Here is a 13,486-nt window from a genome sequence, read left to right as displayed (position 1 = left end):
CTACGGTCTGCTCTTCATCAAATAATTACGTAGAACTCTCATAATAACTAGAAACCGAGATGGCAAAGAGAGGCATGTCAGCAGCTCAACCGCCACGATAGACACGGTATACTCCTATAGCTTTCTCGTGTTGTTTCCAGATCGGAGTGGTATGGAATTGTATGGGTACCGCTCTTTCCTTTCACGTTGAAAGTGAACAACACATTTATTCGCTTTTTTTTTACAAGTACTTAGAGCGTCGGTATTATTTTGAATATATACACGAATTCTTAATCGATGCAAAATTGAAGCCACGCTTATTTTCAAATGCGTGCATCGATCATTGAGCTGTCCCCGTTTTTCATGCTCCTGATGTATAGGACGCGTTAAACATCCATAGGCTTAAAATATCTGGAAGTTCCTGCCTTAGTCCTATGGACCGCATACAAATGTTACATATCAGATATGGCGGATACAGATGCGGATATTTTCGTTCCTTTTGAATTTCACATTTAGACCAAGGTTAACTATCTAGTCCTTTTTCTGTTGCACCATTTATGCTACTTATGGGTAACTCAACAAAGAGGAAAGAAGTAAATGCACTGCGCCGCACTGAGCCCAGAGGAAAAACACGACTTGGATTGGATTGGCTACAATCGAATTGGCTACAATTGGCTATTGGCTCCGCTTGGGCGCACAGGCGGACTGACGTTTACGCGTTGAAAGGCCTTGTCCATATCGACCATGACGTCTCACAGATTTCGAAGTTAGGCGTGTACGTACTACGCGTACGTGCTCCTTTGCGTTCCTCTATTTCTCCCTCCTTATGACTTCTATGGTTTATTCATGTCTGGTGAACCCTGCATGACATCGAGGCGGTTCTGCACCACCTTTACGCCAATAAAGTATTCTATGCTGTCTCTCCGTTTGCTTTTGACGAATTCAACCTCTCCCTAGTATTTTTCTTCATCGACATCAACAACAAACGTTTGCTTAATACGCTCCTCTCCCCACAAAATACGACGTTCATGTATACGAACGGAAAGCCGGAGAAACGACAGGACATGGAACTCTTGCTTGCTAGAGTTTACTTCGTCAGTAACCTGCGCCAGAACGTCAGTATTTCACCGTACGTTTATAGCTAACTGTATAGCTGTGAAATGGCTATAGTCGTGCGGTGAAATACTGACGTACTGCGCCCTGATGTTTTTACGCACAAACATGCCTAACATCCTTAACCAATCACATCGCACCAACAGCACCAACGAACCATAACCAGCAGCACACCGGGTGTTGCCTGCTAGAGGTATCCCCGCAACACCTGATGCGCTCTTATGGTTGATTAGCCATGCATCTTACGTCAAACGTGAAAATAAGACACCACGTTGGTCAGCTCCCTGTAACACCAGAAACAGGAGTCATGCAGACCGTCACTGAATAATAGCTGTGCCTCTAATTCCCATACAAAGCAGAAAGTGGCGCGTTCTTCATTGTCCAGTTTAGTCCAGTTTAGTCCATAGTCCGCAGTTCAGTCCGCATAGTTTAGTCCGCAGTCCAGTTTAGTCCATAATTAGTCTGGAACCGTCGCAATGCTGTAGACACGTATCGTTAGTCTGTGGCGCGCTGTCCACAGCAATAAGTATATTATTCAAACCGCAAGGTTGTCCATCTTTGGTGCATGGACCATCAGGGCCAGGGCCGCCTCCCCCCCAGGGGGGAGGTAGGTATTCCTCCAAAGCCTCTGAATTTCCAGATACACCCAATGCATAAAAGGAATCCAATCAGGACTCCTGCGGACGAGTGCACAATGCATCCATCCGGGTCGAACATGTGCCTCTGTTGAAGAAGAGAAAAAAAAGAAAAGGGATCACGTGATGGACACTTCACTTCTCAATTAATTTCCATCTCGAAAATCACTCATCACATAGTCACGATAAGACGATCCGTCCATTAACTTATCATCCTTGTCGAGATGCGCCAGACAGAACAAGAAACTGGTTCCCACCCAACGAGATATAGAGAGGGAAATAGATAAATAAACCGGCAGCGATATTTGAAACCACCCTGGATGGCGCAATGTTGACCTCATCTTGCCTTGTTTGCAAATGGCGGACATTCGGGACTCATGGGGTGAGAGTCTTTGCGCGCGTACTTCGAAATTCCGTGGCATTTACTGGTTCCGTAATGCCGCCAACAATTTTTCCCAAGCCTGCGGAAGAAATACTATGATAGTCACCTAACAAATCGGTGTGATAGCGAGATGTATGAATTAGACCATAATTGAGGCCGAAAGATTGCGGGAATTTGAAACGTCGTGTGTCAGCACCCCGTCTTTGGCGCTGTCTGACAAGGAACCGGCTTTATGGCGAATTCAGTTCATTATTTTTGGTGCAGAAAAAGCTGTATTGGCTCGAGCGTGCATGTTACACGGCATCTTCAACCCAATTTGCGTTGCGCATTGGTCCCTCTGGTCGCTCTTCGTTCGTTTGCGCCTTGACAGAAGGAGTGCGAGAGAGAAAGGAGAGGCTCGCCTACTTGCATCAAAGCTTGGAGCCTCGCCAAGGCGGTTGCACACTCTGTTCCCTCTCTATCTCGATGTCTATGCGCCGGTCGGGCCGGGCTGCATCACGAGTCATCTGGTCGGCCCTCCCTTCGGCGCTGCGATCGTCACGAGGGGATGTCAACTTCCCTCGTTGGCTTGCACGGTCTTTGAAGGAGGGGAGTGTTTCTAGGCGGTGTGCAGATCAGACACACGTCGTCGCGTGCCACAGATCAGCTGCGCCCGTCGTGCTTTCGCAAGGAGCTGACGTTATTTATTCCACTACATGTCGCAATTAAAGGGAGACTCCGGGACAGTCCGAAACTACTCTAATGGCTGTATAAATCAGTTCAGATTCTTTCGAAATTGGAAATAAAGCTGACTTGGTGGCCGCGACTCATTAGTTGAGAAAAAAAGCTCAAAACGAAACCGAAACTTCTGAAGGCTCCCTCTCCTACTCCCTATGCCATTGCGTGACGTCACCGGCTGTGTTCTGGGCACCAGCTTCGTAACTTGTTGGTGCAACATGGATGAACCAATCATCTGCCTCCTCGATTTCGTTCTAAAATATTCGCCAGCGCTAAAAGCAAAACCTACAGAAAGCCGTACACGAGGAATACCGCTGAGGTAAAGCCCAGTGTTGCTGGACTGCTTTTCCGTGGAGGAGCGTCTAATCACGCAAAGGAAAACATTCCTTTTCTAATCATCTGCGCCACCTATGGATGAGAAGTTGCATTCACTGAAATATCGTAGGTACGGGTTGATGTCGCGCAGTTATCTCATCACGTTTTTCGTGCGGAGTCTCCATTTAAAAGCTGATAATTTATGGACGGGTATTTTCATTTCTGCTTCAGGAAAGGCCGTCGTTCACAGTCGGGAACAAAAAACACTTACGACCAAAATTCCGCAGCCGATCAAAGAGCCTTTGAGCAGCACATCCAGGTCCGTGGGAAACGAGACATCGACGAAGTTGTATCCGTCTGTCCTTATCTCCCCAAGCGGAGAGCCCGCCATGGATTTCACCTGGAAAGTACGGTAAACCTTTGATTCGTTGCCGCAACGAGGTGCTTCGATGTACACAGATGTACTTCCATCCTCTCCGACGGAAATAGCGAAATGTTGCTGTTGTATGGGACTCTGCGGTTTATTCTCGGTAAGCTTTTGAACAGCCCATTCTTCGTGTTTAGCTTCCTAACCCATGGGGACCCCTCAGGGCGTTTAATTGAGTTGACCATACGCCAACACAAGGAAACGGTCAAGGTGTTGCATTCACTGAAATATCGTAGGTACGGATTGATCGTAGGTCGTTGATTGGGTCCATGGCGTGTTGACGTGCTGGATAAATAGGGATTTAAACCACATGTAGACCCTACTATAAACTATGTGCTAATAAAATAGATCCACAGAAAACAAAAAAAAAACACGAACGGCGAAGCAAACAAGACTAACGAACATTGCAACTTGTACCACGCCACAAAGTCGTTGGCATCTTTTGCGGGGTTCCATCCCGCAACCTTCGATCTCACTAAGCCGCCACGCCGTGCAATGCACTTAATGAACATTGCATTACTATAAAGTTTTCAAATGTTTTCAAATTATTCAGGACATATTGCGTTGCCGAGTGGCACATTTCCAAGCCACACGACCCAGGACAGGTCACGGCACAGCGAAACCCCGGGGGTTCCGCGAACAGGATACAGTTGAGCACCAGCGAGGGAATCCTGACTACCTACCGGGGCTCACTGTCGAACAGCCTCGTTATCGAACCGTACTCGACATTTGATCATCGTCATTGGGTCGGACATCAGATCGTATAGGACCATGTTGCGACGGTTGACGCTCTTGTAGCTGTCGCCTTCATCGGTTGGCTGAACCAAAGCTCAACCAAGAAAATTCTCTATGCTTTTGCATTTCTCTTGTTTTGAAGACATCGCTTAACGCTCACCTCACGGTCACTGATACTGTCGCACCGTCCGTCCTTCACCCGTGCAGCTTCAGCGTTCGCTAGAACCCGCCATAAAATTACCTCGAGACCACGGATGGAGATGTCCCAGCACGACCGGGACATTGTCATAGCCAATCAGAGCCGCTTACACGAAACGTTTGGTGAAGATGCTCAGTGCCGCCCACGAAGGTTTTGACCGTGTTACACGAGAGGACAGGGTTAAGGGCATTTTCGTGTGGCCAGGGCTACTATCAATGCTGTTGAAGGTATCACTCAGGAGGTTCCTCAACGTCTGTGCCAATGGTTTCAGAACTCATGTAAGAGTGCTGCCGTGCTCAATTTCGCAGCAGCAGCAGCATCTTTGAGCAATTTGTCCACTGTAGTCTCTGTCCCCCGAAGAAGACCGTAAACTGGCGTCCTGGCAGTTATTACCGCGCGCAGAGCATTGCAACGATGCCTGACCGTTATCTTTTAAATACCGCGCCACGGTCCACAGCAAGACACGCCATGCGAAACTCTTACAAGAGAAAAAAGAAAACGTTTTCTTCACACGATCGCTGTGTACCACGTCTATGTGCAGTGGGGGCGCGCGTGTGTTTTCTGCACACGTTCGTCGTGGCTTCTCATGGTGAGTCAGCGTTTTGAAACCTTGGAACAGCAACGTACAGGGTGTTTCGACCAATGTGATAAAAAATTCTAGCTGGCGACGTGCTAGTAGGGAGATTGTGGGACTTTTGGCGCTTACCTTTTGGAAACTTTTGCGGCTAAAACACTTCCTCTTCTCCCCGCACCTTCCGTGCGCTCTACTTGTGCGACAAACAAGCAGGCTGGGATAAAGCGGAATTTTTACTAATTTTTTTCGACTATTCCTGTTGTGATACCCTGCATAGATTTTGTTGGGTCTCTGGTTATCCGTGGAAGACTTCATATTTCTGTAAAAAAGGAAGTCAGCTTCGCTCGGCAATTTTCAAAGTTCAATTGAAAATAATAATTTTTTCCTGAATTAAAAATTGTCCAAAGTCTTCCTAAATGGCGGGAAAAGTTCCCACGATCCTCCGGGCAGTACATCGCCAGTTAGAATTTTTTATCAGTTTAGGTGAAAACACCCTGTATAAAAATAACAGCTTATCGCGCCAACAAGAATCCTGATCTTTCACCTTTGCTCAAACTGTTGAGAGAACGCATGGGTATCACTGTCTCGCATGAACTACACCGTATAGTTATCGCTCATATCGTAGTTATTTCTTAGAGCTTTCCTCTCGGAGGTGTTTCTGGTCACACCTCGCAAGCGTTGACTTCCACGACTTCCGAGTCCTTCCAAGTATTTCTCTTATACGGTAACACACCTTGAATACGGCCGGAGATTTCATGCAGGAACAGTAAGGCGGCAGAGCGGGGCCCGAAACTTTTAGAATCGGCTGTTTCCTGGCGTCACGGATAGTCAGGGAAGTTCTCCACCTAGTATTGTCTTCGGAGATGGATGCTACTGTTGTTCCAGCAGGGGTTTCAATCTTCATCTCCTGAAAGGATAGGAAAAACATTGGACGAACAGCAGCGAAAATAAAATGGAGACTATGTTATTGGAGTTGGTGTGGGCCCGTCAGTCCGCGTTCCGCGGCTTTTTCTCCACGGCCCCGCCCGTCGCAGAGTAGTAGATAAACAACCGAAATGGGTTACAACACGAGTGTAGATAACACTTCTACCGGGTTCGAATATTTACCTAGAAACAAGCAACTGTCACTATATCAGACTGTAGTGCTCATTAAGAAAAAAGGGCGTGAAAAGGTGGCAACTTCTATAGTTACCACCTAAGTCAACATAGCGTCTGATAAGGGTGATAACCTTGCCCGTTGCCGCCTCTTTGTAGGTGCGGTACAAAATGTGTGTAAAGAGCTGTTATTACAGCCACAGAAGCAATGCACTTCCAGGAAGTATTGCTTTCCCAGCATTGACAGTGCAGTGATGAGCACATTGTGTACAACAAAGATAACCGACAAAAATTCGTTTTGGGATTTGCGCTTATCTGCTGTGACGACTACAGCCAGGTAGAAGCAGGCGACAATTATTACCTCCTAAAAGGTTTAACTGCTGCACCCTTTTTCTAAGAGTGTGGACACAGCTAGAGTCACTGAAGCTTATTTAGTGACTCTGGGGACAGCAGGGAGGGATTTTTTGACAGGAGGATTCACATAGCGTCCTGAGCAGGTATCAGCAGAATGTGAATGTACATCCATCAGGGAAGTAGATATCGCTTGACCTTCGAGCTCCACCAACGGCTGCGGGACGTTGTGTCCACATGGCCACGCCGTATGTTGTCCGCACACTCATGGTTTCCTTTTTGTATTGTCTAATAACTCCTTGCGTCTTGGTAACGTGTCTATTAACGGGAACGCGTGAGTACACTTGTTGCTAATCTCACGAGAAAAACCCTATAAGCTACTTACCTGTCCGAGGCAGCCACAGAAACATCCCTTGAGCCCACTTTGAAGTCGCAGAGGGCGACGGAAAACCATCACTTGCGACGGTTTCCCACCGGCGTCTTGTTGTGACATCAACATATCGAAGGGTTGATTTGCAGGTCCGAAGGGCAGGACGAGACACAAGAGGGAAACTGATTCTGCATAGAAATAGAGGAGAGTTCTATGCGGTCAGCGCATTCCGGAACCTTCCCACTGGTGAAGGAAATAAGTGTCGCGCACCTTTTTGCAAACTGAACAGGTTAGGGTTCGTGGAACACCGTACGGTAAAGAAGGACGGCGCCTCGCACATAGCAGCTGCACGGAGAAAAGAGTAGAATTACTGTTTCATCTTTGACAAAGCGCATTCGTACGTCCGATGGATACGCCCGAGAGATATCCATCGGACGCACGAATTCGTTAGGCCATTTTTCATACATCCAGGCAGTCTTGGGAACTAAACTAGGGGAAAAGTAACTAACTTTGGAACTGGAAGTAACTAAACTTGGGAAAAGTAACTAGTTATAGTTACAGGTAGCCGAGCCAAAAAGTAGTCAAGTTATAGCTACAGTTACATCACGAAAATAGTAACTAGTTAAGTTACAGTTACTAGTTACAGTTACAAATTAGTTACTTTCAGAAAATTTAGTAATGAAGATGATGTATCAACTTTTACCGCAGAATTACTTTTATTACACATATTACCTGTACATATTGCACTTAAGGAGCAGTGTGCTGCTCGCTGAAAAGCCGCTCAACTGGGGCGCTGGAGGGAATGCCGGTATTATGTTTAACGAACATTCTTCTTACAATTGGGAAATCATTCAGGGCAGCTAGGGTGCTGCGGCTGCCTTCTTTCCAACTCTCGAATACCCGTCGGCCTCTTGTACAGTTCTTCTTTGTCCCGTGCTGATTTTCGTTGTTTCTTTCGCGTGTAGAAACTCAAGGCGGTCATATGACACATGCTTCTTTTCAGTGGCAGCCTATAGGCTGTGCCACGTTTATATTCTTCAAAGATAGCAGCCCTTATTGTTTTGAGAGTAAGGAACTACAGAGGCTCTCTCCAAATGCATAACCGCAGAGGCGGTCAAAAGGTCGTTAAAAAGAGAGAGAGGAAAAAAGAAGACAAAATGTCTCGCGAGGTGGCTCCGAAATGGAAAATCTGCGATTGCGAAAGGCAGTAACAAGTTATTGTAAAAAGTTACCCAGAAAAGTACAGAGTTACAGTTAAAAGTTACATTTCAAGTACAAGTAACTAGTTACAGTCAATAGCTACATTTTTGTAACTAGGTACTTGTTGGGCAGGGTGTCTTTTTAAATGAACGGGACAGAGACGCCGTAATCCATAGCAGCGACAGACGATCGTCGTAAGACTGAACGAAGACATGATCTTTCCTTCACATGATCACACTTGCTGCTGCCTCACTGTATCCATGCATCAGTGACCTCAGTACAAGACTTGCCCCATAGTATATCGATTTCTCAACCAAGCAATCATCAATCGGTTCACGATATAACGTCTTGCAAGAAACAAGGCACGGAGCCTTCACCGCGTCACGAGAGCATCGTATCAGCCGTCCGCGGCTGCTTTGTCCGACCGTTTCTTTTTCTTTTCTTTTTTATACGAGCGCAATAAATGCGCAGCTATAACGCACTTGAGAGAGAAAATATTTTCCGTGGTGACTCCTGGTGGACAGCTTGACAGACTAAACAGGATTTCGAGCGACGTTAGCTGTCACATCATTGCTGCTTTAATGGGAAGCCCTTAGTTTCCTGGCCTCTAGTTTTCGCGAATGGGGCTCACGATACGTATTCGCGCGAAGAGCCGGATAAGCAGAATTTTCGTGCTTGAGCTTTCGATTAGTTTAAACATTCGCCTGCACAACCCTAGTTCATCATTACGGCATTGTTTGTGAGATGCGAGTGCATATTCTTGTTTTTTTTTTTTTTTTGCTATATTCGCGTGTCCTTAAAAATTAACAAAAATTACTACGGTCCGCGAACATTAGGAGCTTTGTTAATCGCGTGTGTACAGCTACCGAGGAAAGAGTTCGCTCTTGATCGAAAGTTCAATCAATCAATTCAGTTCCAATTGTTCAACCTCGCTCTCGGTTTCGAAGAAGGCATGCACAAAAAAAATTAAAATAAAATAAATATTAAAATATTTTAGTGCCTTTAGAAACGATCTTTGAGGCAGTGCCGTGCCTCCTCCGCTTTCTCCGCGAAGATATTACAAAATAATCCGCAGCAGCTCGGATGCTTTCACTTGTTGGAACATCTTCGCCGACTGCGGCTTTAAAAAGTTTCTCACCGCCTTGCTTATCAATTGACACTTGGGTGACCGGTGCCAAGCACTCGAGGCGAGTTCGTTCAGCCATCAGGAGAGGGTCTGGAAAACACACGTACACAATGAGTATAAAAAGCTATAGAAACTGTCACAATTGTGTATCGACGAAGTTATCAACATCATAATAGTATATATGTAGCTTCGTTACCAGTGTTCTGACATAAAGTTCATACTGGCAGGGCCTCAGTACGTTGGTATTGGAATCTCAACATGCTAAACATGCTGACTATAAAACAAGCGAGCAAATGCGTAGGGGATACCGCGGTCGGCCAATAGGGAAGACATCATTTCGGACTACACCTTTATCTTTGAAAACACAAGAGAACGACAGACGTTTGCTAGGGAACGCGATGGGGTGCGGTGGGGTGGGGGTGGTGTTGGAGCTTCGACCGGTCTTCCTGCCTGGCCTGACGGTACGCTGGTAAGCAACGACTGAATCTTTTACTTCTAGCACCACAGTTAAGATAGGTTTACAAGAGTGCGTAATCATTAAATTCACTTAGAAGTTTGTCGGACCGCGATTTTTCCGGCATATAGCTTGGGAATTTTGTATACTTATCGTAGGCGTGTCAAGGGGAAAAAAAGCCGTGTTCAAAAAAGTGTCAACTTTTTCTGTTTTTTTTTTATTTTTTATTTTTAAAGATCGGCTTTGAAATTTTGAGCTTCGCGGAAGTTTCCGCGGGTGACGGATAAGGACACTAACGGGGATGTGTGGTAAGTTGACGCGTCTCGCTGACAACCGTACTCTTCCTTTCGCTTATGCCTTATTTGTACAGTAAGTTTGCACGCCTGCTTTCATTAATTAGCAAATTCTGTTTCGGAATTGTTTTAAGGCGGATGGAACTTTGACATGCGCGCGATATCCCGATCACTTTTGTGACTGTTGCATAAGGAACATATTGTCCTAAGGAACTGTTGTAAAAGAACTTGCTTGGCTTAATATTTGGTTGGCTGGGAGGCGGCTGTCTCTGCGCTGCCATTTCTTCTGCTCCAGGGGGGCTGTGGGCCGAACGCTGGTAGTCTTCTTCTTCTCGTTCTCTGAGCAATTCTTCTTCTTCGGTCTTTGTAGCCTGAACGTGTCAGTGGAATCTTCTACTTCATCTTCCAAACAAACAAACAAACAAAAATGCCGTTAGCCACTAAGGGAGATTGGCCAGGACGTTTGGGCGTGACTATACGTATGTGTGGCAGTGATTAGATGTAATGACGTACGACGACTATGCACGGATAAGTGAGTATCTATGTATGTAGGAATGTGCGTACGTGTAAATGTATGAGGGGAGCGACAAAGCGCCTAGAAGTGGTTCGAGAGCGCAACGTAAGACGCGAGCCCTGCTGCAGCAGATCTATTACAGAGCGCGGTTTGGGATGCTCCCAGAAACACACTCGCTTGTCAGTTATCACATGGGCTTAATCGCTCGCACGCATTACGAGCTAACGAGAGGCGGGGCACTCGTCGAGAACTGCGCGTGATAAAACACCTGCACGGCGCTCTTCGCGCGATACGTGAAGGGCGTGGTATACGTCACGCGCAATGTATCACGTGCCCACCTTTTTGAATTTCCCGCCACTCGCTAACTCGTGACTACCGTAACGACGATTGGCACAGCCAGACCTCAAAGGTTAGGGCTCGAGGCCCCCCTAGAGCCCCCCGTGGCTACGCCACTGGAAGCGATTAAGTCTCCTGGCCTTTCATGTCATCACTGCCACACAGACTCCCAAATGTCCTGGCCAATCGCCCTGAGTGGCTGACGGCCATTTCTCTTTTCCTTTTTTTGTTTGAACTAAGAAGAAGAAGAAGGAAGACGGGAGCATCTGAGGTAGAAGAAGACGGCGAATCTCCCTTGCGGATGCGGAGCCATGGTATGACGGAGGCGGAAGAAGAAGAAGAAGATAAGCGTTCGCTTCACAACACCCTCGAGGAGCCACGTCCTCTTGGCACTCACTCAGTCGTCCTCCTCACCAATCTCCGCACTAGCTCGCGTGGCTCAGTGGTTAATGTGCTGGCCATGTCTCGTCGAGACTGGGAGGTACCCGGGTTCGAATCCCGGTTCCGGCTGTGCTGTCCGGGACATATGTCGGCAGAGTTCCCTTAGAAGTCGGCTCATGACGCACATTCCCCCAGGGCGTCAGTCGTGGCGCTGCCCGTTTCTGGGAAGCCGACAACGGCGTCCACTTTCATCACCACCCATCTCCGTCCATCTCCGTGGGCAGTGTCCTCTGGGCTATGCGCCACCCATATTAGGTAGTAGTAGTAGTAGAAGAAGAAGCGTTCGCTCCAGACAACGCCTCCTATAGAGGAGGCGTTGGCTCCAGAGCACAGAGGTGCCGAAAAAATGGCAACGCAGAGACAGCCGCCAGGTAAGTTCCTTTACAACAGTTCCTTGCAACAGTCAGGGAATCGCGAAATGCAATGAAAACGCATGCCCTTAACAAACGTGCGTACGCATAACGCATACATACCTAACGCAGAACTACCCTTCCCTTCAGATGACGCACCCTTGGAAGTCGCTGGGGATGTGTTAGCTTAGCTCAATTCGTAGAGCCCTGGACCAGTAATCCAGAAGATGTGGGTTCGAGTCCTACAGCTGGCTAACCTTTTCAGTGACTTTCATCTACCCCGATAGTTATTTGTGGTACTATCGGCGCAACTCACATTACGCCAAGTGTTGCGCGAGAGGGATCGAGGTATGCACAGCGGCGCAACCGGTGCGATGCCTCTAGTTTTTTTTTCAGCATGTTGAGATTCCTGTACCAACACACTGAGATCTTCTCGTAGTACGATCACTGTCAGAACACAGGTCACGAAGGTGTACGTATACTATAATAATGCTGATATTTTTGTATTCGTCGTTGAAGTAAAAGATACTATATTACCTACATCCTCCTGCGTTTCCATCAAAGAGGTTTATGCAGTATCGAACTTAGCATTCTGTTTGTGCACGTGTTTTTCAGGACCACCCATTGTGGCAGATCGAGCGTACCTTGAGCGTTTGGCGTACGTCAACCAAGTGTCAATTGTTGAGGCAAAAGGTGAGAGGAACTTGTAAGGTCATAATCGCGAAAGACGTTCCATCGAGTTCAAGGCGTCTGGTAGGTTGACAGCTGCTGCGGATTAGTTGCGAATATATACGCGAGGATGTAGAAAAGTTGAGAAGACACGCCATTAGCTCAAAGATCATCTAAGAGCACTAAAATCTTTCTTCTATGCGTGCCTCCTTCCACCCAAGGACGAACTGTTTCCCTGGTAGCTGTACACACGTGATTAGTAAAATCCCTCGTCGTAAAATGGTCGTGAACTTTAAAAGCACGCGAAAATTGCGAACAAAAACAATGCTGAATTGCAAACTTTATTTCCTCACGGGGTTGTACAGGCGAACTTACTCGGAAGCGCGGGCAGGTGCAACACCACTTATCACCTATCACGCCATCACGCACTTATCTGGCTTATCACGAGCTACGCCACGAATTCTGCCCAAATTTAATGGTCACGAATACCATGAGCTTGACTTTAAAAAAAAAGGAAAAAAAAAAAGAAAAGAAAACGAAACCATGGGGAGTCCAAGGCATGTCCTGTCCTTGATCACAGTCTCACGACAAACAGCCGTCGATCAGTGATTGATTTTAAAAGCAAGCAGCCTTTGTCAAACACGAAACTGTATTTTTCATTCCTTTCTCCATGCAGGCGCACAAGAAACGTTTTTCCCTTCCGACTTCATCGTTAGACGGAGCTCCACGAAAGGGGACCTGTTCCACCTGCAAACAGGTATGTCTAGCTATACTCCTGAACACTGGGAACGTTCAGAAGCCCGATCCTCAACCTGTCGTCATCCCCATAACGCGCGTTAAATGCCTAACTTCGCCCGTGATTTACAACAGTGAGCAGATATTCGGGGCATCCCGTCGATAGAGAAAATCGAAAATTTGGATAGAGAAAATTTGGCTCTCGTGAGTGCCACTTGGGCGACGATTCGACCAAATGTCTGAAATATTGTTTGGGCTGGTTGGTGTAAATTCATTTTCAAGCGATCAAAGAACAAACACGAGGCAATACAGGGACCCCGAATGTTGGGAGAGCCATACTGCGCACTTTTTCGTTTTCTTTTCGTTGTTTTCTTTTTTTTTTTTTTTTTTCTTCAGGTGACGGGTGGAACCGGGCTAAAAGCCCATAAGAGCTTGGAAGGGCGCCGCGGCTCCACATTGCAGTGACAGCAGCAACT

At 46.8% G+C, this 13,486-nt stretch overlaps 2 protein-coding genes across 2 annotated transcripts in view; one reads left to right on the top strand and one right to left on the bottom strand.

Annotated features, from left to right (window-relative positions):
• Window positions 1-13,486, top strand: part of LOC135369705 (phospholipid scramblase 3-like) — an 87,520-nt gene that overhangs the window by 67,071 nt on the left and 6,963 nt on the right. Inside the window, exons 3-4 of the mRNA XM_064603221.1 lie at window positions 12,222-12,299; window positions 12,952-13,032. The gene's annotated coding sequence lies outside the window, so the exon portion shown is untranslated. The remainder of the gene's footprint in view (window positions 1-12,221; window positions 12,300-12,951; window positions 13,033-13,486) is intronic.
• LOC135370432 (phospholipid scramblase 3-like) lies at window positions 1,051-11,277 on the bottom strand. The gene is made up of 8 exons (XM_064604172.1): window positions 11,230-11,277; window positions 10,198-10,336; window positions 9,231-9,308; window positions 7,163-7,237; window positions 6,908-7,080; window positions 5,810-5,983; window positions 3,413-3,541; window positions 1,051-1,815 (listed from the first exon to the last, which is right to left on the bottom strand). The coding sequence occupies exons 1-8, from the start codon at window positions 11,275-11,277 to the stop codon at window positions 1,666-1,668; spliced, it is 966 nt and encodes a 321-aa protein (XP_064460242.1). The 3' UTR covers window positions 1,051-1,665.

Source organism: Ornithodoros turicata, chromosome 10, assembly GCF_037126465.1.
Source record: "Ornithodoros turicata isolate Travis chromosome 10, ASM3712646v1, whole genome shotgun sequence".
Taxonomy (NCBI): domain Eukaryota; kingdom Metazoa; phylum Arthropoda; class Arachnida; order Ixodida; family Argasidae; genus Ornithodoros; species Ornithodoros turicata.
Note: the sequence above shows the minus strand (reverse complement) of the source record. Positions and strands in the feature narration are given on the sequence as shown.